The sequence below is a fragment of the Chaetodon trifascialis genome, chromosome 18 (assembly GCF_039877785.1).
Source record: "Chaetodon trifascialis isolate fChaTrf1 chromosome 18, fChaTrf1.hap1, whole genome shotgun sequence".
Lineage (NCBI taxonomy): Eukaryota > Metazoa > Chordata > Actinopteri > Chaetodontiformes > Chaetodontidae > Chaetodon > Chaetodon trifascialis.
Window position 1 is genome coordinate 23758033 of NC_092073.1, and position 26968 is coordinate 23785000.

Below are 26968 nucleotides of genomic sequence, written 5' to 3' on the forward strand. Positions count from 1 at the left end.
CCTGTATTTTAGATCCTATCCCGACTAAGCTGTTTAAAGAAGTATTACCTCTAATTGACTCTTCAGTTTTAGACATGATCAATCTCTCTTTATCAACAGGCTACGTACCACAGTCCTTTAAAGTAGCTGTGATAAAACCGCTACTGAAAAAGCCTACTCTTGATCCAGGGGTTTTAGCCAACTATAGACCGATATCCAACCTTCCCTTTCTCTCAAAAACTCTTGAGAAAGCAGTTGCCAATCAGCTGTGTGACTTTCTAAACAATAATAGTTTATTCGAGGATTTCCAGTCAGGATTTAGAGTGCATCATAGCACAGAGACAGCACTGGTTAAAGTTACAAATGACCTTCTAATTGCATCTGATAAAGGATTTGTCTCTGTACTAGTCTTACTGGATCTTAGTGCTGCATTTGACACCATTGACCATGGCATCCTATTGCAGACACTGGAACATTTCATTGGCATTAAGGGAACTGCGCTAAGCTGGTTTAAATCCTACTTGTCAGATCGCTCTCAGTTTGTACGCGTTAATGACGACTCCTCTGTGCTCACTAAAGTCAGCTATGGAGTTCCGCAGGGTTCTGTGCTTGGACCAATTCTATTCACCTTATATATGCTTCCTTTAGGTAAGATTATCAGGAAGCACTCAATAAATTTTCATTGCTATGCAGATGATACCCAGCTATATTTATCAATGAAACCGGAAGAAACCAGTCAGTTAACTAGACTACAAGCATGTCTTCATGACATAAAGACCTGGATGACCTGCAATTTTCTGATGCTAATTTCGGACAAAACTGAAGTTATAGTATTCGGCCCTAAACATCTTAGAAGGTCACTTTCTGATGACATAGCAGTTATGGATGGCATTGCGCTGGCCTCCAGCACCACTGTAAAGAATCTGGGAGTTATCTTTGACCAAGACATGTCCTTTCACTCCCATGTAAAACAAATTTCAAGGACTGCCTTTTTTCACCTACGTAATATCGCAAAAATCAGGCATATTTTGTCTCAAAATGATGCAGAAAAACTAGTCCATGCATTCGTAACTTCCAGGCTGGATTATTGCAATTCTTTACTATCAGGCTGCCCAAATTCGTTGCTGAATATTCTCCAGTTGCTCCAGAACGCTGCAGCACGTGTTCTGACAAAAACCAGGAAGCGAGATCATATTTCTCCAATACTCGCCACTTTGCACTGGCTCCCTGTAAAGTTTAGAATAGAGTTTAAAATTCTCCTCCTTACTTACAAAGCCATAAATGGCCAGGCACCTTCTTATCTTAAAGAGCTCATAGTACCTTATTGCCCTACTCGAACACTGCGTTCCCAGAATGCATTTCTACTTATGGTTCCTAAAGTCTCAAAAAGCAGAACAGGAGTCAGAGCATTTAGCTATCAAGCTCCTCTCCTGTGGAACCATCTTCCAGTCTTTGTCCGGGAGGCAGACACTGTCTCTACATTTAAGAGTAGGCTTAAAACTTTCCTTTTTGATAAAGCTTATAGTTAGGGCTGGCTCAGGCTGGTCCTGGACCAGCCCCTAGTTATGCTGCTATAGGATTAGACTGTCGGGGGACATCCAAAGATACACAGAGCTCCTCCGTCCTTCTGTCCCTCTCCATCCGCACGCTCTCATGTCCTACCACGGCGTGTTACTAACTTAGCTCCTTCCCCGGAGTCTCTGTGCTTTGTCGTCTTGCAGGTTCCCATGGACAGTGGCTGAATCTGGATTGTGGATTTCAGCTGCGTCTCCTGCCTTGGCCCTGCCTGACATCCACTGCAACTGCTACTGCTGTTATTACATCCACTGTCACTGTTACTGTGACTGCATGTCTGTCTCTCTGTCTCTGTCTCTCTGTCTCTGTCTCTCTCTCTCTGACTGCTTTTCTTTCTGTCTGTCTGTCTGTCTGTCTGTCTCTCTGTCTGTCTGTCTGTCTGTCTGTCTGTCTGTCTGTCTGTCTGTCTGTCTGTCTCACTCTCTCTCTCTTGCTCTTCCTCTCTCACCCAACCGGTGGAGGCAGATGGCCGCCCACCCAGAGTCTGGTTCTGCTCGAGGTTTCTGCCTGTTAAAAGGAAGTTTTTCCTCGCCACTGTCGCCAAGTGCTTGCTCATGGGGGAATTGTTGGTTTCTTTGTAGATAAAAGAGCTTGGTCTGTACCAGCTCTATATGGAAAGTGTCCTGAGACAACTTCTGTTGTGATTTGGCGCTATACAAATAAAATTGAATTGAATTGAAATTAATCTCCACATCTCTGATCACCTGACAATGATCGTGGACATAAACCTCCCATGCCCAAGGAAAAACAGAAGGCTCTGCCCCCCCCCATATCATCTGACAACTGACCTCATCGATTACTACAAACACACCCTCTCCTCCTTTCTAAATCAGTTAGCTCCCCTTAAATCCAAAACAGTCCCATTCACCCACTCTGCTCCCCGATACACCCCTGAACTTCACCATATGAAACCCCGTAAACGACAGCTGGAAAGACTACAAGAAAACACACCTCACAGTTCGCCTTCAAGCCTACACCGACTTCTTCCAAGAATACAAGGATGCCCTGAAATCTGCCCGGTCCACCTACTACTCTCACCTACCTCACCAAGGCTCTCTTCTGCACCATCAACCCCCGAAAACATCTCCAACTCATTCACAACTGACCATTACAACTCCTTTCTCTCCTTTTTCCAAACTAAAACTGATTCCATCCACAGCAGCTTATCCACCTCACCTGCCCCTCCTTCCTCCCCCTCTCCTCCCCCCATTCCTCTTAACATTCCCCCTCTGGTTCATTTCTCCCCTGTCTCCCCCCTGGAACTGTCCAAATACATGACCAGAACAAATAATTCTGCCTGGACCCCATCCCATCCAGTCTTCTCAACAACTGCCATCCTGTCACCCCCCCCCCCAGTCACCAAATCATCAACACCTCTGTCAGTACTGGCTCTGCCCCTCTACCTCTCAAACCTGCCTCTGTTTACACCCATCCTCAAGAAACCTGGACTTGATCCACGCTCCCCCCAATAATCTCCTTGCAGCCTCCCCTTCTCATCAAAAACTCTAGGACGTGTTGTTGCTGTCCAGTTAAAAACCCATCTCACCTCCAATAACCTCTACGAAACTTTTCAGGCTGGATTCTGCACCAAACACAGCACAGAAACAGCTCTTCTCAGAGTCACAGTGATCTCCTCCTGTCCTCAGATTCTGGACACCTCAGTATCCTCATCCTCCTCGACCTCTCTGCAGCCTTTGACACCATCAACCACTCCATCCTCCTCTCCCATCTCCAGTGCCCTCACCTGGTTTAAGCCTTATCTCACCAACAGACAACAATTCATCAAGATCAATAACTGCACCTCCTCCACCGCCCCCCAGTCCCATGGTGTCCTGCAAGGTTTGGTGCTTGGTCCTCTCCTCTTCATCCTCTACCTCCTCCCCCTTGGCGACATCATCCACCGCCACAACCTTCAATTCCACTGTTACGCTGATGACATTCAACTTTACATCTCCACTAAAACCATCTCCACCCTAACCCACAGCACTCTCACCAACTGCCTGACCAAAATTAAACTCTGGATGCAAAAAAAAACTTTCTCAAACTTAACTGTGACAAATCGGAGCTCATCATAATTGGCCCCAAATCCCTCACAAAGTCCCCCCACCTCTCCACCACCATCAAAAACAACACCCTGTCTCCCTCCTCTCACACCCGCAACCTTGGTGTGATATTCGACACAAACTTCACATTTGAACCCCACATTAACTACATAACCAAAACTGCATCTTCCACCTCCACAACATTGCCCGCCTCCGCCCATCTCTCTCTTTTTCATTCGCCGAAACCTTAATTCACACCTTTGTCACTTCCTGTCCAGACTACTGTACCAGCATTCTCTTTGGTTCCAACTCCAAAGCTCTAAATAAACTCCAGTACATCCAAAACTCTGCTGCCCGACTCCTCACTGAAACCCGCTCTCACAACCACATCACCCCCGTCCTCCAGACCCTCCACTGGCCCCCCATCCCTCACCACATTAAAAAAAAACTGCTCCTCCTCACCTTTCACAACCTCGCCCCCACCTACCTCACTGACCTGCTCCACCCATACAATCCCCTCCGTAACCTCCGCTCAGCAGATGCCAACCTCCTTTCGACGCCTCTCAGGACCAAGTGCTGGAGCTGGGGGGACAGAGCCTTCTCAGCTGCCGGCCCCCCACTCTGGAACTCACTCCCCAAATCCCTCCATGACTGTACTGACCTCTTCACATTCAAATCACTCCTCAAGACCCACCTCTTTGGATCAGCTTTAATGTTTGAATTGTTTGGATGTTTTCTTTTTGTTTGTTTGTTTGCTCTTTTTGTTTTTGTCTTGTTTCTTCTTCTCTGCTTTGCTTTTATTGATTGTGTTTTAACTATCCTGTATGGTCCTATTTTTATCTGACCCTTCTCCTCTAAAGCGTCTTTGAGCATTGTTAAAAGCCTCCAAATAAATGTCATGAGTTGTAGAAGGTGACAGTTTGAAGATGTGTGGATGGACAGTCTTACTTTGGACAGTGCAGGTCTGACTGACTGTCTGCAGTCCACATCTTGTTCTGGGTCTTTTTCCACACTGGGGACAGCAGGAGTCTCCAGATGAAGCAGACTGGTCCCAGTATGAGGTGATGCACTGTCTGCAGAACCAGTGTCCACAGCTGGTAGAGACTGGATCCTTCAGGACGTCCTGACACAAAGCACAGCAGGACGGCGTCTCCTCCACACAAACATGACTCCTCTTCTTCTCTCTGTAAAGACATTTCTTTGTAACTTCAACCATTTGTTGCTTGTTGTTGAAAAATATCCAGATTTGTCCGACAGTCGAGCAGCTCAGACGCTCACAGAGAACAGTGAAAGTGTTCTTACTTTTCTGTTTGAATTCAGCCTTCAGACTGTCATGAAAATGATTGTTCCTTTGATTTCAACTCTCCTGCTTTCAGAAACGTTCACAAACTGTCTGTCTGTCTGTCTGTCTGTCTGTCTGTCTGTCTGTCTGCCTGCCTGTCTGTCTGCCTGTCTGCCTGTCTGTCTGTCTGCCTGTCTGTCTGCCTGTCTGTCTGTCTGTCTGTCTGTCTGTCTGTCAGCCTGTCTGTCTGTCTGTCAGCCTGTCTGTCTGTCTGTCAGCCTGTCTGTCTGTCTGTCTGTCTGTCTGTCTGCCTGTCAGCCTGTCTGTCTGTCTGTCTGTCTGCCTGCCTGCCTGCCTGCCTGTCTGTCTGTCTGTCTGTCTGTCTGTCTGTCTGTCTGCCTGTCTGTCTGTCAGCCTGTCTGTCTGTCTGTCTGTCTGTCTGTCTGTCTGTCAGCCTGTCTGTCTGTCAGCCTGTCTGTCTGCCTGCCTGCCTGTCTGTCTGTCTGTCTGTCTGTCTGTCTGTCAGCCTGTCTGTCTGTCTGTCTGTCTGTCTGTCTGTCTGTCTGTCTGTCTGTCTGTCTGTCTGTCTGTCTGTCTGTCAGCCTCTCAGCCTGTCTGTCTGTCTGTCAGCCTGTCTGTCAGCCTGTCAGCCTGTCTGTCTGTCTGTCAGCCTGTCTGTCTGTCTGTCTGTCTGTCAGCCTGTCTGTCTGTCTGTCTGTCTGTCTGTCTGTCTGTCTGTCTGTCTGTCTGTCAGCCTGTCTGTCTGTCTGTCTGTCTGTCTGTCTGTCAGCCTGTCTGTCTGTCTGTCTGTCAGCCTGTCTGTCTGTCTGTCTGCCTGTCAGCCTGTCTGTCTGTCTGTCTGTCTGTCTGTCTGTCTGTCTGTCTGCCTGTCTGTCTGCCTGTCTGTCTCTCTGTCTGTCTGTCTGTCTGTCTGTCATTAATACAAACTCAACGCTTCCTGCAGCGACTTCACAGTAAAATCCTTCCATCAAAGAGAGCTGATCATGTCCTTTACTGTTTCACACTCACTTTGGCAGCTTAACTTGGGTCAGTTCACTTTAAACTGACATTACAAGTCTTCCTTTCTCATGCACGGATCACTTTAACACAAGGACTGTCCACGGATGTTTGTTCTTCACCTTTACCAACAATATATGATGGAGAGAAGCTGAACTCAAAGGTTCACTTACTGATGACTCAAAGTGTTCATCAAGGTGAGCAAAGCTCTTCTACAAATGACTTTTTACCACATGATGGACAATTATGACACCAACTGATTCCAGATGCATCTGCTCACAACAGCTGATCTGACCAAGAGTCAAAGCAACGAAATGTTCTGAGGACAATTATGAGGAAGTTCATTTCACATGTGAAGCAGATTCTTTCACACTCTGAATCGTTTAAATGTTTACAGCAACTTCAACGTGAGGCCAAAAATGTCTGAACATCTTCTCCAAGTAGAAACGTTGAAATGGAGCTTCAAGAGTTTTGCTGAAGAAATAAAATCAGGTCGATCTCAGTTTGAAACACGATCTGCAGGAAGAGTTCTGCATCACCAACATGAATCTTGTAGCAGAGTATTTTGTCTTCATCCTCAATGCATCATCTTCCATCAGGTCAGTTTACAGTAAAAACAGGGTCTTACTTTGAGTCTGAGGGTCCAGGTTCATCACTGAAAGCTGGAGGAAGACCTTTGGACCGGTCGCTCTTCATGGACAGACAGCTGGACAGTGGACACTCTGCTCTCTGTCTGCTGTCCTCAGCTCTGCAAACACCAACATGTTTTTCTTTGTGTCACATGAATCCTTGATCAATTCTCTGATGAAAGCCATTTCTGAAGCTCTAAACACACAAACTGCTGCTGCTGTCCATAATGAGGAGCTGTGAAGTCTGTATCAGTCCTCTTAGATTAGATTACAGCTTTTCTAGGTGACTGACAGCTGTCACAGCTGCTAAGATGAAGATGCCACCAATCATTTCTCTTCATGTCACAACAAGTTGGTTCAATTTAGGCTGCAAAGACATTTTAGTCACATTTTTAATCTAAAAACACAAAATCAAAACAATGAAAACATGAAATCAGCAGAAGAAACTGAAAGTGAGTCGCAGAAATGAGTTAATAGCAGTTTTCTTACTTTGAGTCTGAGGGTCCAGGTTCATTACTGAAAGCTGGAGGATAATCTTTGGACCGGTCGCTCTTCAGAGACAGACAGCTGGACACTGGACACTCTGCTCTGTCCTCCTCTTCCTCCACACAAACACTCATCTTCTGGTCTGAAGTCAGTCTGAGAGGTGAAACAGTGACACTGACGGTGAGCTCAGAACACAAGAAGCAACAAACAAGTGAGTTCAAGACAAAGGGTGCTTTTCATTATATTTAATTGTGCCTCCTCGTCTCCTCTCCCCTTCGTCGACCCGGAAGTCGTTTCCCCTCCGCCATGATGAAGGATCTTCCAATTGCTTAAATGCACCTGAAGGAGACGAGGAGCGAGGAGAGAGGAGGCTTCTGAAGGAGATCAGAGTGAGGATACACCGGTGTATCCTACGAAGTCTTTATTATTTAAGGGGCGTGTCGTATGTGGCACACGTTTGAATCATGGCGGGAGCAGGTCTTCACAAATGTAATCTTGATTCTTGCTTCAACTGTGTCCTTTTAACAACTGTCTCTGTCACCAAGAAATGAATGAAAATTCTTGGTATATTACGGTTTTTTAAAGCGAGGCTACAAGGCTGTTGGTTTAATCTACCGCACAGCCGTCCTCTGTTACGCCTCTAACGGCATTTAATTGAAACCTCATCAATAGCAATCAGGAGTAGAACAGTCGACTGCAGATCTGACCATAATATCACGTTTTACAGCTTTTACAGCTGTGCAAACGTCATCAGTCAGTGACGTCGCTTCGGACTGACGCTGCGGAGCGAGGATTTTTCATTTCGGAGTTTCGTCTCCTTCGTCCTCACGTCCCTTCCTCGCATCCCTCTTTCATGTCCTCGCTGGGCGGAGCTAAGACGCAAGGAGAGGAAGCGAGTGGAGGAGACGAGGAGACCAATTTACCCAATGAAAAGCACCCCATGAAACGGCTCAGGAGCAGGAAGTGATGTCACTGCCATAAACAATCCTCAGGTTGACGCCCACAACATCTCTGCTGCAGGACGCAGACATTCAGCTGGAGTTTACTAAACGTGGCAGAGGGTGAGGACGGAGAGGGACTGATCCTGAGGGAGTCCACATGTTTATTCTTTGTCTGCAGAGGTTTCACTTATTAAACTCTGAGTGAACACTGACAGTACAAGTCTAAACTGAGCACAAACCAGTTCAACCAGTTCAACACACAATCTCTAGCACACACACACTTGCACTCGCTCGCTTGCTCGCGCACACGCACGCACACACACACACACACACACACACACACACACACACACACACACACACACACACACACACACACACACACACACACACACACACACACACACACAGTTTACAATATAGTAAATCCAGCCATAAGTTCACGAGGGGCCCGTTGCACAAAACTAGGATAAGGGATTCAGCCGGGATATGTTGGTGATCCTGGCTCAACTTATCTGTGATCCAGTTGCACAAAAGCAGGATAGCGGAAAGTGGGAAATGTTATGGGATGAGTTACCATGGAGATTTATTGTGTGGAGCTTCGCCTGCTCCAGACCAGGCGAAGCTCCAGGATCTATTGAATCTCATCCCTTATCTCAGTCAGCATCATCACAAACAGAAACCAGCAGTTATTCCACTGAGCACTACACACTGTTATCACATCCAACCTGATCCACGTCATCATTTACACATTAACACAAAACATGAGCAGCATTCATTTCAGTTTGAAGTCATTTCATTCATTTCAATCATTGTAGATCAATGATGATTTTAGATGATGTTGCAACCATCAGATAGACAGTTTCCCATAGACTATATATAAAATACACATCCAATATAAATATAAATACACATCAAAGAGTAACATGATGTTCCTTTATTGAATCAGGATAAATCAAAGCATCAGTTCTTTCCAAACTGAAGTCACACAGTGACTCTACAAGATAGAAAGCACACAATCAAAGCATATTATACAACACAAGAATAAATACACATTCAAAGGTCTGTATATAACACACCCCACATGTCTGCACACTGAAACAAATGCAGGACAAATCCGTACACAACAAATGAACAGACAGATGAATGGATGCAGGAGCCTGCAAGCTTGTGTACAGCACAAACACAAGAGGCCAAATCAATCTGACTTGATAAGATAAGATCAACTTTATTTATTGCATTTACTAACACAGGGCTGCAAAGTCAGTGGGTTTATATCCACAGAAATACATCACAATACAGCAACATGGTGCATGACAGACTTGTAAAAGTTGCTGGATTTGAACCTGCATGCTGAAAGAACACTGATTACAGGACAGGAGCTCTAACCACTGCTCCACTTCATTCCCCAGTGGATAAACCAGTCGTAATCAACAATGACATAGAAGCATTAACCACAAAAAGAAATAAATAAACAATGCATGGAAGAGTAAATTAAAATAACGACAAAGTTAATTTATGGGATATTTTCCTGCCTATCACCCAAAATATTAACCTACAAGAAACTACAAGGTAAGTTAGGACAAACTTTGCCACAAAGGAGATCTGTGCTCAACTGATTTGGTCTGCTTGTCTTGATCAGCGATTGGGCCCAGACACTTCAAATTCAGAGGCTGAGAGAAAAGAAGGGTGGAGATTATTATCATACTAGAAAAACGCGCGTATTTTACGCGCGTTTTGATGCACAAAACGGCGTTTCTTAGGCGCGTTCATGGAGGACTGCAAAAAGTAAAATCTGGCGTTTTCTGAAAAAACGGCGTTTTTTTCAGATTTTACGGCGTTTTTTTTTTTTTTTTACCCCGTAATGAAGTTGAAACGTGACTGAATGTGGCGTATTTCTGACAGGAACGGCTTGCCATAGACTTCACTCTAACATGTCTGTCCTCTACAGTCCACAGCAGAAAACTGACTCACACTTTAACAGTAAACTCATGAAAATGTTGGACTGACACTCACCTGCCTCAGACTTCAGCTCTGCTCCTCTTCCTGCTCTCCTGGGTCACATGATCAGTGTTCTTCTTTCAGGTTTTATGTCAGCTGGCGTCACGATGTTGCATTACTGCCATCTTCTGGTTTTACTCTCCATCTTGATCCATTGACAGGAGATGTTGGTTATCCCTAGAGCTGTCTGTGCTGTCCAGCTGTCCTTAGAAGACAGAATGTCCATTTCTTCCCTTGCTCTTTGTCCCCACACTCTAACATACTCTTAATGTTGTCCTCCACCCGCCCTGTTTTCCCAACTACTGTGGAAACGTGTGTGTGTGTGTGTGTGTGTGTGTGTGTGTGTGTGTGTGTGTGTGTGTGTTCAGGAGCGTCCCTCTTGGCTTGAACAGACTGGATTCAGTGACTTTTGTCGAAAATGTCGTTTTAGTAACTCCGTGTTCTCTGCTGGCTGACGGCCTCGGAGCTGCCTCGCGGTCACGTTTAACACCTGAACCTCCTTCAGTCACGTTCAGGCTGCAGACACTGACCCAAATCACACTCTGTGTTTTCTCATGGACTCAGATCTGTTTTGTCTCCACTGTGTGAACAGCTCAAATCACACGGAAACTGATCAGACGCAGGCCTGTTTTTAGGGGCGCGGCCTCAGTCAGTCCGACTTTGACGACACACACTCACCTGAACTCGGCGTCCTGTCGCGAGACTCTGGTGGACAGATGTTAAAGGTCGACTTTGACATCCTGACGCCTGAAATCTGTTTCCGTGAAGCCTTTCACGTCACGATCTCACCACTCCAGGCTCCGATCAGGCGTAGTCATCGCATAATTAATCATCTTTTCTGGAGTATCATAAAGTATTAACTGTGAAGTACGTCAACAAATACTTTGTCCTCCATTCTTCATGAAATGATCCCAACAGAGACACTTTAAACAGACTCGTTCAATCATTCAAGAGCAATGAACGCGTCCACGGGACAGCATCCTCCTCACTGTCAGCCGTCCGGGCAGTCAGGACCGTGACTGAACCACGACAGACGATCATCATCGTCGTCATCTTCATCATCAGTGTCAATAAAGACAGAGCAGAGCTTTAGCCAAACAACAGAAGGCAGCTTTAATGAGAACAACCATAAAAACAGAAATGCTTCTTCTTCTCTTACATATAAAAAGTGTTTTTGTTTTTAATATAGAGGAGTAGTTCCATGGGGGGTGGGGGTGGGGGTGGGGGTGGGGTGAGGGCTTCACCTGCATCTATTGTCGCCTAAATAAATCCTTGAAAATCATTTTTAACTGATGACACAATCCCAACACCCACAGAATCAACATGGCAGTTAATTAATAAGAAGAATTCCTTTCATGATAGACAGATTTGTTTGTCCATGCATTGTTTTCCGTTGTTGTCTGAATGTTCTGCTCTCGTGTTTGACCGATGAGTCACATCGAGGTTGTCCGCAACACAAATTAAAGATGGTACTGAAGCCCATTTGAAAACCTGCTAATTTAACGAGCCACCGTACAGACGTGGAAGACCCAGCTGAACAGTAATTCACTTGAAGGTAGGTATGAACTTTCAGAACTGCCCATGTCTGCTCTCTGCTGTGCTTTCATGGAGCAAGAAGCTCTAAAATAGATTAAAATACACAAAGCAGTGAACTTCCTCCCAGCTCTCTGCTGAAAATCGACTGATCACAGCTCAGTTTGAAAACATCCGCTGAGCTCACACGAGTCTCGCCTCAAAGAGTCGCTCTGAGAAGCTGAAACATGCTTAGAGGGTGAATCGCTGCTTATTCTGACGGCGCTTAACGACTACAACTCCCATGATGCTTTGGTGTGTGTTTGTTTAAAAGCGTTCCATGTGCGTGTTAGCATTAAATCTGCAGATTTTTGAACAGAGTTTGGTTGAACTTCAGTAAACAGAATATGTCAGGACTGACGTGGAGGCTGAGACTTCAGAATCGCCCTCTCCTGCCTGCCGTCAGGTGATGGGGTCGCTGGGGGGTGGGACAGACTTTCTGGAAGCTACATCATAGAGCAGGGCGTCCGCCCCTGCGGCTGACCTGCCTCCATCTTCTCCACCTCCAGGATCATCCTCCTGAACACCTCCACCGCTGTCTGAACACACCAGAGGAGGCAGAATCAGTGCGGAGGCTCATTAACTTTGACTGGCTTCACTTTTCAAGCAACTATTTCCAGTTTGACTTAAACTTTCAGTTTCAAAACCAAAGAAAAATATCAGAATCAGCCTGAAAACTGAAAAACAAATGTTCTTCTGGGAAAATCAGCTGATTTTTTTTGTTCTCCTGTTTCCGTCTCCGTCCTCACCTGGTTTTCTTTGGCTGAAGACTCGAGGAAGGCGGCGTTCCACGACTCGGCCAGAGCTTTCCCCTCCTCGAAACTGATCACTCTGCACAACGACAGCAAACAGCAGCTCTGCACTGATGTCACACATTCACACACTGTACAGCAGGCGTCAGCCAATGAAAAACCAGCCTGACGTTCGGTCAGGGTCAGTTAATGATGATTCGTTCTTACTGTTTCATTCTCTAAAAGTCTTTTTTGCTGTTTTGGGGGGTGTACCTTCAGCTCTTTCTGTCTGTGATGCACTTTGGAACAAAGTTTTTCTGATTTACTGACGTCCAACAGATGAAAGCAGACGAGAACACGGAGCGTCAGATTTTCACGCCGTGTCCTGATCCAGACGCCTCACATCAGTCTGATCCCTGATCAGGTCTTCTGCTGAGCGGTCTGTGTGTCACAGAGTATCAGGTCGTGACCTTTTCTTCCTCTCTTCCTTCTTATTTGTTCTTCACGTCCGCGTTTACTCGTTTTTTGTCCGTTTCTTCCTGCTTTCTCTTCTTCTTCTCTTTCGCTCTCATCACTTCCTAAGCTGTGAAAGCCTTTTCTCACTGCTCTGATTGGACCAGAGAAGCCTGCACACACACACACACACACACACACACACACACACACACACACACACACACACACACACGCACACACGCACACACACCACACACACACAGACTGCAGCAGTGTCCATTCACTGAAGGCTAACACTGACGCTCGAATGACTGAATGTGTGCGTGTGTGTGTGTGTGTGTGTGTGTTTGAACCACATCACCTTTGTCCTGTGAAAACAGTCTGACACACGTGCTGCAGTCCAGTCAACATTATGTTTCCGTTGCTCAGGTGAGGTTCAGGTGAGGTTCAGGTGAGGTTCAGGTGATGTTCAGGTGAGGTTCAGGTGATGTTCAGGTGAGGTTCAGGTGATGTTCAGGTGATGTTCAGGTGATGTTCAGGTGATGTTCAGGTGAGGTTCAGGTGATGTTCAGGTGAGGTTCAGGTGAGGTTCAGGTGAGGTTCAGGTGAGGTTCAGGTGATGTTCAGGTGAGGTTCAGGTGATGTTCAGGTGAGGTTCAGGTGATGTTCAGGTGAGGTTCAGGTGATGTTCAGGTGAGGTTCAGGTGAGGTTCAGGTGATGTTCAGGTGAGGTTCAGGTGAGGTTCAGGTGATGTTCAGGTGACGTGATGTCTCTAAACTTCTCATTTGTGTTTCATCCTGTGGGGACCATGAATCTGAACAAAGCCTTCTAATCTGATCAACTGACCGACGTGAGCATCCATGTCAGCAGCTTAACTACGTGTGTGTGTGTGTGTGTGTGTGTGTGTGTGTGTGTGTGTGTGTGTGTGTGTGTGTGTGTGTGATAAAATGTCTCACCTCTCCATGTGCAAGTCTTTCTTGTTCCCAGTCAAAATAATTGGCACCCTGGAGAGAAACAAAGAGAAGCGTTTCCCTCACAGAACACAACTTTGCTGTTTGTATGTTCATGTTTACGATGCTAACAGAAGCTGCTAACGACTAATTCAGCAACATCCTCGGCATTGTGGGAACTGTTGTCCCAAAATCCATTCATATGACTTCTCTCCTATTGCACAAAACTGACTCTGCAGTCACACATCTGTCACACACCTGAACGCTGCTTCAGTTCAGCATCTGTAAATCCGCGTACAAATTCTGGTTGTTCATTTGACATCTGTGTGTGTGTGTGTGTGTGTGTGTGTGTGTGTACATACTGGACGTTTCCCACCATGTCCAGCAGCTTCTCATGGATAACTCTGACCACTTCGAAACTACACAGAGACACAACAACAACACACTGAATGACTGTCACCATATATGGTCAATGGGAACGAGCAGTTAATCACCATGGCAACAGTGTTAATGAGCTGTTCCTTCGCAGAGCTCGTTAAACATGTCGGCTGTTTCCTCTGAAGTCAATTAACTCGTCAACCAGACAGAGAGAGAAGAGAAGAAAGAGAAGGTGGCACGGCTGAAAAAAGTGGAATATGAAACATTAAAACCAGCAAATTTCCCAGAATTCCACCAAATTCACTGGTTTCATAGAAAGAATAATCAGAAAGAGGCTGTGAAGAATTTATAGATGGCAGCTAAAAGTCAGAGGAGAAAGAGCAAGAAACAGAATAGACAAGAGAAAATCAGCAGACGAAGGAAGAGAATCAAAAAGAGGGATTAAAAGAATAAATGGAGAAAAATGAAAGAGAGAAGGAGTGTGCCCACCTTTTATACGACGTTACAGAGTAGATGAGGATGTAACCGTCGACATCGATGGTGTAACTCTGAGGGAAGATGGAGTATTCGTCCTACAGCGTGCACACACACACACACACACACACACACACACACACACACACACACACACACAAACACGTTTTAAGATAAGGTAAGATAAGATAAGACAGAAGGCTAAATGTGTGTTTTAATACACCATGACTTGACGGTCACACGTGAAGCTGTGGCTGCTCTGCTCTTCACATACAAATAAAAACACTTTGCACCTGAAGATGAGCTCACCTGACCGGCCGTGTCCACCAGCTGCAGGTTGTATTCCTGACCGTTCACCGTCATCGTCTTAGTAAACGCTGAGAGACACACAGGCAGCACGTTAGCGCTGTGGAGAGGAAGGAGAGCGTCCACGAGCAAGAAACAGACGAAGAAGAAGAAGGGGGAGGAGAAGAAGAAGAAGAGGACGAAGAAGAAGAAGCAGCAAGAAAACCTCATCCAGAGGCCCACTGACACAGGTGTGGTTAGTTCACTGTCCCTAAGATGAGCAGGACAGTCCGGCGTCTGTGGGTAGTTCAGGGTCTGTGGTTAGTTCAGGGTCTGTGGTTAGTTTAGTGTCTGTGGTTAGTTCAGTGTCTGTGGTTAGTTCAGTGTCTGTGGTTAGTTCAGGGTCTGTGGTTAGTTCAGGGTCTGTGGTTAGTTCAGTGTCTGTGGTTAGTTCAGGGTCTGTGGTTAGTTCAGTGTCTGTGGTTAGTTCAGTGTCTGTGGTTAGTTCAGGGTCTGTGAAAAGCTGGACAGACAACATTTAATGTTGTAAAAGACGTTCCAGCTCAGTTTTATAAAGGTGCGGTAAATAACACAACCTTCAATAACACACACAAGCACACACACGCACACATGCACACACACACACTTACTGTTCTCTATAGTGGGATCATAAGAGTCGACAAACTGTCCCTCCACAAACTGGATGGTGAGAGAAGACTTCCCTGGAAGCACACACACACACACACACACACACACACACACACACACACACACACACACACACACACACACACACACACAGAGTTAACTCATCAGTAGTATTAATGGACAACACAAACGCAGACACTTTTCTTCTTTCTGTGTTTAACTGGCTGTTTAACAGCAGATCCTGGTCCTCGAGTCCAGCAGACATCTTCAAGCGTCCGTCTCTGAGACGTCTGGGACAAACCTATTCTGTCAGTAACCTGTGAAGGTGTGCTCCAGGTGAAACACAGGGAGCCTGCCTGGATTGTCAGCCATGATGCTCTCAGCTGCAGCATCAGGACCACACCTGCCCTATGATCTGATTGGCTGTCAGCTGACCAATCCCAGCTCGTACATGGTTCTGGGCGTGCGGACGGAAGCTGGCTGTGAGTTTGGCTGCTCATCTCTTCAGACCTCTTCTTTCAGAGCAGGGTTAGGGTCTGTGAAGACAGAGGCAGCTGTCCTCTGGGTGCACGTTGTGTTTGTGGTGTCCTGTGGACCGATGAGAGGAAGGACAGTCCAGAAATTCCCGGAGAACATGCTTCACGTCAACTAATAGTAGATGCGTGGCTTCAGATGGGCACGCGCCACAGTCCCACCCCGCCTGATGCGGTTATTTACGGCCGGACAGAGCATGACCAGGACTTACCCACCGATCTGTAACCCAGCACGGCAATTTTCCGGGATTTTGGCTGCGGCATGGTCTTATTTCAGGCATCCAGACAGGCGGACAGAGCATCAGAGCTCCTGCATCATCTCTACCCGGAGCAGCTCGGACTCACCGCATTATTAATGAGCGCTCAACGCTGATTGGCTACGCACACGCTCGGAGGCGGGTATTCGGCGTGAGCGTGCGATCCCATTTGTTTAAAAAGGACGCACCCGCTGACAGTCGATCTAGAAGCCCTCGTGCATTCGACAAATGAGATTGAACGACGTGTACTTTGAGCCAATAGAAGAGCAGAGTGCACCAGAGTGGGCGGGAGCAGCGGTGGAAGCAGCAGCTGCTCTGCTCATTTACGGCAGATGACGAGCTGCAGCCTCCCCAAGGTTCAGTGATTGATATGTCCGTGATCAGATCATTTAACGGCGCGATATTCGTTGGAGAGGTTACCGAGAATAAAGGCTCCAATAAAAACATGAAGATTTACAAACAGGATGTAACTTCACGGAGAAAAAAGGCAGAACATGTGACTAGGTGGGTCTGAGTAACAAAGTTAAACACGTTTCCTGTTAAATTGTCGTCAAATAAATCAACAGAAGACTTTGCAGACATAAAGAGTTGATTCTGAATTCTAAGGCCTGAAGGACAAAAAGGCGATCAACGCTAATTGTGTTTCTGATTATTTCTTATGCACCAGTGTTATATTTATACTCCCTTCTGATACTTTTTGTACATGTTTTTCTTGTAACTTTGCGTGTAAAATGGTCTGTACGGACAGTGTGGTGTTAATGTACACCAGTTCGCCAGCGATACTTTTTACTTGAAATGTCATGATCAGTGAATAATTTTGTGATCTTGCCTTTAGGTGGTTGATTATGATTATGATAAAACACAGGACAAAGACTTTTGGCAAATAAACATTAACTATGTTTTTACAAAAATAGTAAAATAATCTAACAAAAATATAAATATATCAAAATAAACAACACAACAGAAAATACTTGACATTGCACACAGAAAAACGTCATCTACAATCGGCTCTCATTTGGCTCTTTGCTCACAAGTCCTCCGAGAAAGTTTCCCTTTGGTTCAGTTCCCATGTTGAAAACAGATTTAACTGTGTTTGTTTAGGAACAGTAATGTTGACACGTTTCCCCTTTATTGCACTTCTCCTCTGACCTACTAACTGTCTGAACGGAGAGAGAGAGAGAGAGAGAGAGACAGAGAGAGAGAGAGAGACAGAGAGAGAGAGAGAGAGAGAGAGAGAGAGAGAGAGAGAGAGAGAGAGAGAGATTTGATTTTTGAAACTGACTTTATTTCATCAGTTTTTTTCATCAACACAACATTTGCAAAAAAATACAACCATCTTCAAAAACACTCACACACACACACACACACACACACAAAATAATTAAATAAGTAACAAAAAAAAAAAAAAAGAAAGCAAAACATAAATAAATATATAAAACAAATAACCAACTAAATAAAAAACTCAAAAGAATAAGTGAGTCACATCATCTCCTCAGAGAAGATCAGCTGGTTTTCTTTGACTGAACACAAAACGTCACCATGAGTCCATTTTAGGCTGAACTGATCCACATCTTTCATCACTCTGTAATAATTAAAGTCAATCGTTATTCTGGCCTTCACCATCCTGGTGAACAACAGCTTAACATCAACGTCTACTGAATCATCAATCTTTTTCTTCCTGCTGACGTAAATGGACATCTTTGATTGTCTCAAGATGAAATTCATCAGTTGACATTTGTGTTTCTCAGACTTTTTGTACTTAAAACCCAGAATGAAGCTCTGCTTGGAGAAAACTTCTCCCAACTTTCTGAACAGGCTTTCTAACAGTTCAAACAGAGGCACAAGGCGAGGACACTCTGAGTAACAGTGGAACACTGTCTCTCTGCTGGGACAAAAAGGACACCTGTTACTCAGACCTGGATCAATGACACAGAGAAAAGCATTGACTGCCACGATCCCGTGTAAAATTCTCCACTGTAGATCTGCCACCTTCTTTGTCAGTGGAGCCTTGTATAAAACCCTCCAAGCCGGCTTGACGTCGTCTCCCAGGCCCAGGTGACCTCGCCAAGGTGTGTCAACCCAATCCTTCAGTTTACTTTTGTTAAGACATTTAACCATCATTTTGTACAGTTTTTTACCGTTTAGCTCCTCCAAGTTTAAAAAAGTTCGACATTTTTCATCTAAAAAAGCACCAGCACAATTTTCAAATCTGGGACGAACACATAGAGAAGGAAAAGGATCGTCTGTGTGAGGCACAATAAAACCTTCGCTGTATTCTCTCAGCAGCGTCCATTCATGTCCTGTCAGATGGTGTCTCCAGTGCTCCAGCAGCTTGCTGGTGATCCTCAAGGATCTCACCCCCAGGCCAGCTGCTAGAGCAGCTGCATTGTCCAGTGAAGGTCCAGCTATGGACACCACCGATCCAAGGGTCAGAATCCCTGCTCTGCAGCATAAGTCTGTGACGGCAGTCTCAGTGGTTCTGTCTATCTCCATCATTCTCCACACTGTGAAGACTCCACGGTAGAAAGGAGGCAAGGTCTGGAACTTCAGAGTCTTAAAATCCATGAGGAAAAGAGAATCCTGCAGTCCCAGATTGCCGAACTGCCTCAGCAGCACCCATGCCAGTGGTCGCCACACCAAGTCTTTTGGTCCAAACAGGAGTCTCTGGATGTGTTGAAGGCGGAAAGCAGCTCCTCTGCTGACCAGGTGTATCAGTCCTTGTCCCCCTTCTTCTTTTGGAAGGAACAGAACAGCCTGTGGAACCCAATGCAGCTTATCCCAAAAAAAATCAACAAGAATAGCTTGAATTTTTGACAGCAGGTTTGAAGGAGGATCCACACAGGCTAATCTGTGCCATAATGAGGAGGACACCAGATTATTTATCACGAGTGTCCTCCCTCTGTAGGACATGCTTGGCAAGAGCCATTCCCACCTTGTCAGACGACCCTTAATTTTCTCTAAAACGTTCTCCCAGTTCTTTTCTAAAAACGATTCTTCACCTAAAAACACTCCTAAATATTTTATCCCTCCTTTTTTCCAGGTCAGCCCTCCTGGTAGAGCTAGACTATCCAGCTGCTTCTTTCCACCCATCAATGCTTCGCTTTTTCCCCAGTTCACCTTCGCAGAGGAGATCTTGTTAAAATGTCGTTCTGATTATTACTAATCACAATGGCATCGTCAGCATAGGCCGAAAGTTTAACAGCTGAATCACAACCTGGAAAGCGAACACCAGTGAGCTCCTTTCTGAGCTTATGGAGAGGTTCAACAGCCAGTGTGTACAACATGCCGGAAAGAGAGCAGCCCTGCCGCACCCCCCTCTGCACACTAAAAGGCGCAGCCAAGCCACCATTTATTTTCAGTATACTCGCAATATCACGGTACAGTACCTGGATCTTGGCTATAAAACCTGAGCTGAACCCAAAAGCACTCAGTGTCTGCCACAGATACTGATGTTCAACCCGGTCAAAAGCCTTTTCTTGGTCTATGGAAATAAGACCAACATCAATACCCAATGAGCTAGAGACGTCCAAAACATGCCGAATGAGAGTGATGTTATCACTTATTAACCTGCCGGGCACACAGTAAGTTTGGTCAACATGGATGACCCCACTCATCACCTCTCTGAGTCTTGGAGAGGATTTTGTAGTCGCCACACAGCAGAGAGACAGGTCTCCAGTTCCTCAGCTCCTGCAGGTCACCCTTCTTTGGCAGCAAAGTGATCACTGCCCTCCTGCAGCTCAGCGGCAGTCGTCCTGTATTCAGACTGTCCTGAAAAACCTCCAACAGGTCTTCACCAACCACTGACCAGAACGATTTATAAAATTCTGCCAGTAGTCCGTCAATTCCGGGAGCTTTGCCGTTTGCGAGGCCCATGAGAGCAGTGTACAGCTCATTCATGGACAGCTCTGCATCCAACACTGCATTGCTGTCGGCCTCCACCTGAGGCAGTCCAGCATAAAATTCTCCAGCCAGCTCAACGTCCTCTACAAATTCGTTTTTAAAAAGTTCTTTGTAGAAGTTCGTGGCATATCTGCATAGCTCCGGAGTGTCTGTGATTGGAGATCCGCTACCGGATCGCAGAGAGTGGATGACCTTCCTCTGACCGTTCTTCCGCTCCAGACCAAAGAAGAAACGAGATGGGGCATCCACTTCAGAGGCGCTCATGAACCGTGACTGGATCAGAGCGCCCTGTGCTGTCAGGCCCAACAGGTTGGCTAAGGCAGCCTTTTTGGATTTAAGGGCTTCAATATGCCCTTGATTTCCCGTAGAATCAACTACATTCTGTAGTTCTACCACCTCAGTCTCCAGATCCTGAAGAGATCTGGTAATGTGCTTGGTGACATTGCGAGTATACTGTTGACAAAACTGTTTTATTTGACTCTTTCCGACATCCCACCACTGCTGCACTGAGGAAAAGGAGGATTTGTTCTCTCTGTGTAAAACCCATAAATACTCAAAAGCTTCTCTAAAAGATTTGTCATGTAAAAGCCCAGTATTAAAATGCCAATATGCACTGCGTACCTTCACATTTTGGATATAAAAGGAGCACTGAACAAGACAATGATCAGAAAGGCCAACAGGAACGATCCGACATGATTTAAAAATATTAAAATGATGTTTAAAACAGTAAAATCGATCAAGTCTGGCCAATGATAGTGAGTTGTCTCTGGAGTGACTCCAGGTGTACTGCCGGTCCGTCCTGTTAAAACCTCTCCAAACATCTTTCAGCTCGCAGGTTTCAATGAGACGCTTGAGTCTGGCAGATGAAGCAGGGTGAGGCTCCAGGTGATTCCTGTCTAGTTTGGTGTTTTCTGTGCAGTTAAAATCACCTCCCAGAAACAAGAACTCATCAGTGCAGTTGTGAAGAACATCAAATAAAACGTTTAAAAAACTCATTCTGTCAACGCTCCGAACTGGAGCATAAACAACAATAAAAACCATGTTGACATTTTCGTACTGTGCTTTTACTTTTAAAATGACCACACATGATCTCCTCCACCTCCACAGAACAGGGAGTGAAGCCCCTCAAGAACAGCAGCCCGACTCCACCACTGTTGGACAGTTTGTGGCTGAGAAAGACTTGTCCAGGCCACTCCTTCCTCCACTCCCTTTCATTCACAGTGTCACTGTGGGTCTCCTGCACAAACACCACATCTAGTTTTTTGATTTCAAACAGTTTGAACAGGGAAGCTCTTTTCGCAGCACTTCTGGCTCCATTGATGTTCTATGAACCAAGAGTTAAATCACACATGATGAAGGAAAAGACTGTCACAGCAACTAAAACACATACCAGCAGTATGTGGACAGACATCTTTGATTTATTCATCTTCTTCAATGAGCTGAGCTCTGATTCTGGTCACCATCTTCTTCAGCCGGTAAACCTCTTGCTCACTGAAGGCATCGCTTTCCTTCCTCAGCTGAGTCACAGACCTGACAAAACCTCTGAGATCTGGAAAAACCAGTTCAGGTTTAACTGCCCTTTGGCCTTTAGTTTCAACCAGGAACCTTTTAATTTTCTCTAGAGGATAGGACACTGTCTCGTCCTCCTGTGAGGGCGTCCATTCACATGCATCCTCATTATCAGACAGCTCCTCCATCGCTCTCTTGGTCTTAGCTCCACTCTGTCCTTTGTCACTGCTGTTCTTTCTTTTACCAGAATTATTAGAAGGACTTATTTCATCAGACAGGTCTGCCTCCATCAGCACCTCACTGATCACACTGTCAACGATCTGACTGCAGCTTCCTTTGTTTCTGTTCTCTTTCTTTTTATCTGCTTTCTCACTGGTCTGGACATTTCCTTTGTTTTCTATTGTGTTTCCATTCTCGGTTTCACCCTGCACATTCTGCTCCCTGTCCTGCACGTCTACCACTATCTCTTTTGTTTTCTCACAAGACCTTAGTTCGCCCAGCGAGTCTGACCCCCGGCCGCCCGCCATACCCGCGTCCCGCTCCGCGACCCGGTCGGCCACCGGAGCTGTGGCCCGCTCCGCCACTGGAGCCGTGGCCCGCTCCACGGGCGGCACTGCCGACGCGACGCGCTCCGCGGCCTCAGGGCAGGACCGCACCAAGTGTCCCTCAGCACCGCAACCAAAACATTTCATACTTTCTGAAGAAGCAAACACGACGTAGCCGAACCCTTCCACCTTAAAGCTGAAGGTTAGGTTCAGCTCCTTCGTGCTGTCCTTCAGGATCATGAAGACTTGTCTCCTGTGACAAACTACGTGCTTCAGCTTGGGAGACTTACAGCCCAGCAGGACCATCTTAATGGGGGACACTAGCTGTCCATAGCGCGACAGCTCTTTAGCCAAGTCTTCGTTTTTAATAAACGGCGGCGCGTTTGAAATAATTATCTTTTTTGCTGGACTAACCAGCGGGAGCACGGGGGTGAAAGTGTCACGGATCACAACGCCATGTTCAACCAGTTTTTCCACTTTCGAAACATCGTCTAGAAAGATGACGATGGCGCTGTTCATGCGAGAGGCAGATTTGACGCTCTCATAGCCCACAACCTCTCCAACAGCACAGCCGGCCTCCTCCACTGAACAGCCGACAGTCGGTGATATCTTCACCGCATGTCGGCGGGTCAGCTTCTCCAGCTCCACCTGACTACTGACAACGGGCATGGTGCCCGACTGCCAGCCCACCACCAAACCGAGCCAAAAGAGACTCAGACTAACCCAAAAAACAACTGATAACGACAACTAAAGCAAGAAATCAACACATTCAAAAGCCAAAACAGAAAGAAAAATAGCAAAGTTAGAAAACTCACTCACGACTTCTTCCACTCACTTCCACGCTCACTCCACGCTCACGCATGCGCTCAGAGAGAGAGAGAGAGAGAGAGAGAGAGAGAGAGAGACAGACAGAGAGAGAGAGACAGAGAGAGAGACAGAGACAGAGAGAGAGAGAGAGAGACAGAGAGAGAGACAGAGAGAGAGAAACAGAGAGACAGAGAGAGAGAGAGACAGAGAGAGAGAGAGAGACAGAGAGAGAGAGAGAGAGAGAGAGAGAGAGATTAACACACAGCAGAGAGAGAGAGAGAGAGACAGACAGAGAGAGAGAGACAGAGAGAGAGACAGAGAGAGAGAAACAGAGAGACAGAGAGAGAGAGAGACAGAGAGAGAGAGAGAGAGAGACAGACAGAGAGACAGACAGACAGACAGACAGACAGACAGAGAGAGAGACAGAGAGAGAGAGAGAGACAGACAGAGAGAGAGACAGAGACAGACAGAGAGAGAGACAGAGAGAGAGAGAGAGAGAGAAACAGAGAGACAGAGAGAGAGAGACAGAGAGAGAGAGACAGACAGACAGACAGAGAGAGAGAGAGATGGAGAGAGAGAGAGGCAGACAGACGGAGAGAGAGAGAGAGAGAGAGAGAGAGAGAGAGAGAGGCAGACAGACACAGAGACAGAGACAGACAGATGGAGAGAGAGAGAGAGAGAGACAGAGAGAGAGAGAGAGAGAGAGAGGCAGAGAGACAGAGAGAGAGAGAGAGACAGAGAGAGAGAGAGAGAGAGGCAGAGAGACAGAGAGAGAGAGAGAGAGAGAGAGGCAGAGACAGGCAGAGACAGACAGATGGAGAGAGAGAGAGAGAGAGAGAGGCAGACAGAGACACAGAGACTATCACTCAGCAGATAGAGGTGAGCTGTAGCACACGGCACAGACAGACTTGGAGTGAAGCTGCTCTCTTGAACTCTGTGAAGAAATTCGAGTAGTTTTCTGGACGTATAGACGAGACGCTGCAATAAAAGTATCGATCTCATCACGCTGGTATCGATCCCATACCGATAGACACCTTGGTATCGATACTATCGATATTTAGATCAATAAGCCCAGCCGCTTGTTGGCTCTTCCTCCCTCAGTCCGTCCTCCCGCACTTTGGACCTCCTCGTCTCCAGGTTCAAATGGCCGGCGCCGCCCTCAGACTGTCCGCTCCCTGGCGTTTAGGGAAATTAAGAAGGTGAGAATCAGACACTGAAGCTGTTTTTGGTGGTTTTGACGCCAACTGTACTCCTCCGATGGGTCAAGTGAGGTTACTGTGACCTCCTCAGTGTTGCTACGAGTTAGATTGGCTCTGCTAGCGTCCTCAAAGGCACTCAGGGCTGTATGACAGTGAAATGTTTCTTTAACTAACTGCAACTCTGCTGTTCGCTTGTTAGCAGCTTTGCACGCACTTGATAGCAGGATAGCTAACTGAGTGATCGTAAGAGAAGCTAACCAGCTAGCATGAGTGTCTGTGGCTGCAGCTGCCAAACTTTGCACAGTCGCTGTCAGAGCTGTGCCAATGTGGTGAATGACTGCGTGAACGTGAAGCTCCCACCGGGTTTAAGTAACGGAGCAGAATTCACGGGTTATTTCTAACAGGAGCGGTCATGCTAGCAAAGAAAGCAGCTCTAGCTGGCTGTGCTAGCTGTGCTAGCTGTGAACTTTGCTCCAGATTCCCAGAGCAGGATCATAACCTGCAGCTCACTCTGCGTTGGCTCATTAATTGGATCAGTGAGCAAACACGAGTGCTGGTTTCTGTCCTGAGGTCTGGATCAGAAGAACCAGTTCATCGTGATATTCAGGTGAAAACACTGAAGCCTCTGAAATGTGCCTGTCCTGCTCCTCTTCGTCCTCTGCTCTGAGCCGACTGTCTTCTTGTTGGACAGATCAAGACATGTGAACGCATCATTGTGGGCTGTGGGACACAGTGATTTTCACCATGTTCTGATGTTGTACCCACCAAACGGTGAACTAACCAATCAGAGTGAAATTGATCAATAATGAGACTAATTGTTGGTTCCACTTCAATCTATAAATCAGCTAAATTAGCTTCATGTGTTGATGAAGCTGCAGCTGATCTTCGCTTTCATTCTTCTTCGGCACCCAGACACACGACCAGCAGACATGTTGGATTTCTGCATTTAAAACGGCTGAAAGTGATTAATGGATGAATCATTTGCAGCTCTAATATTGACACGATGGAAAGAGACTCTTTACAACAACGTCTTCACTCCTTCACGCAGTCAATCCACTTTGTTGTGAATCCAAACGCTGGATGAGGTCGACCACAGTGTGACAGTCGTTAGAAAACTCGACGTTATCTCATTCTGCAGATTGAGATGTGGGGAAAAGATCAGTCATTATCGTTATCAGCTCTCTTATCAGCAGGGAAACGTTGGGATGTGACGTCTCAGACCATTGAAAGGTGACACAGTGCCTGTTTTCTTCTCCGCCACCAGTTTGCTGCGACTCTGCAGCGTTCCCAGTCTGACGCTCCACACCACAGCCTCTCCTCTGATGGGTGAGTACCTGCCGCCACAGGTTTGGAGCTGATCCGGTTCAGGTTTGGAGTTAAAAAATGGCGTCGGCGGTTATTTTCCCATGGTTAGGACAGAAGGAGGAAGGTTTGGCAGAACAGCACAGCTGCTTTGAGTCAACCAACAGAAAAATAATCTAATGTTTTCAGGATCAAATTATGGCTTCGGTTATTGATCAAGAAGCAATAGTGACAAAAACCTCCAGATTTCTGTGAGGATGTGTCGCTTCTCCATCAGCTGGAGAACACGTACAGCACCTCAGACCCCGAGACACTTCCTCTCTATTGTCTGATGTTTTATATCCCTCAGACTTATTTTTGTTTGCTTTCATCCAGACTAGAATAATCCAGAGTACTATATGTCTGACTGACAAGCTGATAGGAAGAAAAACCCACCAATCAAAGCGTTTTGTGACATGAGCGGTACGCCAAATGATGTGAAGTGAGTGAGTCGTTTCAGCTCCGTGCTGACGGTGACGCTGTCGCTCGGTGTGTTCAGGTGTGACGGTGGAGCAGTTCGAGCAGGCCAAGAGCAAACTGGCGACGCTGAAGAACGACCCGGGCATCGAGTTCAAGCTGAAGATCTACGCTCTCTTCAAACAGGTGGGAGGTGCTCCGGGCGCTCCGGGCGCTCCGGGCGTCTCCGGGTGCTCCGGGTGCTCCGGGCGTCTCAGTGTTTACCTTCGCAGCATCTCTCCTCTTCTCTGTTTGCCAAAGCGACTCACCTCTCTGACCTGTGATGGAAAGTACTGACTGTCAGTACTTCGTGTACTCACTGGTCGATGTGATCGAGCGTGTTGGAAGCCCTCAGGGCAGCAGGGGGACGTTCTCATAAAACATTCATTTACTTTTCTACAGAGTTCAACTCTAATTAAAATAATGTTTAAAGTTTCATGTCTGTCAGGTCTTTAGTCATGTGAAATGAAAGTAAACGCTGTGGAAGAAGGTGACCTGATGCCCGTTAAACTGATCTCAGATCTGTTCTGACTCCTTCCTGTGTGTCGGACTGATCTCAAAGGATCGTCTGCGTTTTAAGTCTTTCATCTCACAGAAGCTGTGAATGACGCTCAGCGTCTTTAACACCAGCTCTTTCTCAGGTTTTACACATTTAACCTCCTCCTCCTCCTCCTCCTCCTCCTCCTCCTCCTCCTGCAGGCCACTCAGGGCCCCTGCAACACTCCCAAACCGGGCATGCTGGAATTTGTCAAAAAGGTGAAATGGGACGCGTGGAATTCTCTGGGCTCCGTCTCGCAGGTACAGCAGCGTGTTCTCGTCACTGTCAGCCAATAGAAACGCAGCAGCAGCAGGTGAATCAGACCGAGGCGCTTTAACATGTGAATGTATGAATATGTACAGGAGCTGGGAGTGCAGGTATGAAGGGTACATGAATGCATGTAGAGGAAGCGTCACAGGTGTTTGAAAGTGGTTAT

At 46.4% G+C, this 26968-nt stretch overlaps 3 protein-coding genes across 5 annotated transcripts in view; 1 reads left to right on the top strand and 2 right to left on the bottom strand.

Moving 5' to 3' along the window:
• The window catches only part of LOC139347142 (protein NLRC3-like), a 31423-nt gene extending 24265 nt beyond the window's left edge, over positions 1 to 7158 (bottom strand). For both annotated transcript variants that reach the window (XM_070986619.1, XM_070986620.1), the window contains exons 1-3: positions 7014 to 7158; positions 6524 to 6643; positions 4545 to 4780 (exon numbers count right to left, since the gene is read on the bottom strand). In XM_070986619.1, the coding sequence (XP_070842720.1) occupies positions 4545 to 4780; positions 6524 to 6643; positions 7014 to 7144 (487 nt within the window). In that variant the 5' untranslated portion in view covers positions 7145 to 7158. The remainder of the gene's footprint in view (positions 1 to 4544; positions 4781 to 6523; positions 6644 to 7013) is intronic.
• Positions 7159 to 11042: 3884 nt separating this feature from the next.
• On the bottom strand, positions 11043 to 16319 carry rheb (Ras homolog, mTORC1 binding). Its single transcript, XM_070986643.1, has 8 exons — positions 16193 to 16319; positions 15450 to 15521; positions 14824 to 14891; positions 14530 to 14612; positions 14025 to 14081; positions 13669 to 13716; positions 12274 to 12355; positions 11043 to 12063 (listed from the first exon to the last, which is right to left on the bottom strand). Exons 1-8 carry the CDS (start codon positions 16242 to 16244, stop codon positions 11971 to 11973), a joined length of 555 nt encoding a protein of 184 aa, XP_070842744.1. The 5' UTR covers positions 16245 to 16319; the 3' UTR covers positions 11043 to 11970.
• The window catches only part of LOC139347153 (enoyl-CoA delta isomerase 2-like), a 14246-nt gene continuing 3172 nt past the window's right edge, over positions 15895 to 26968 (top strand). The window contains exons 1-4 of one of the 2 annotated variants that reach the window (XM_070986638.1): positions 15895 to 16741; positions 25462 to 25523; positions 26038 to 26141; positions 26694 to 26792. In XM_070986638.1, the coding sequence (XP_070842739.1) occupies positions 16608 to 16741; positions 25462 to 25523; positions 26038 to 26141; positions 26694 to 26792 (399 nt within the window). In that variant the 5' untranslated portion in view covers positions 15895 to 16607. Of the gene's footprint in view, positions 16742 to 24084; positions 24198 to 25461; positions 25524 to 26037; positions 26142 to 26693; positions 26793 to 26968 lie in introns of those variants that run through there. The other variant, XM_070986639.1, reaches the window with a different exon arrangement.

Coding starts and splice junctions, on each gene's coding strand:
- rheb (XM_070986643.1), bottom strand. CDS start 16,244: ATGCCGCAGCCAAAATCCCGGAAAATTGCCGTGCTGGGTTACAGATCG. Junction 14,082..14,529: donor TCTGTAACGTCGTATAAAAG/GTGGGCACACTC, acceptor GTCTCTGTGTAG/TTTCGAAGTGGTCAGAGTTA. Junction 13,717..14,024: donor GACATGGTGGGAAACGTCCA/GTATGTACACAC, acceptor GTTTCTCTCCAG/GGTGCCAATTATTTTGACTG.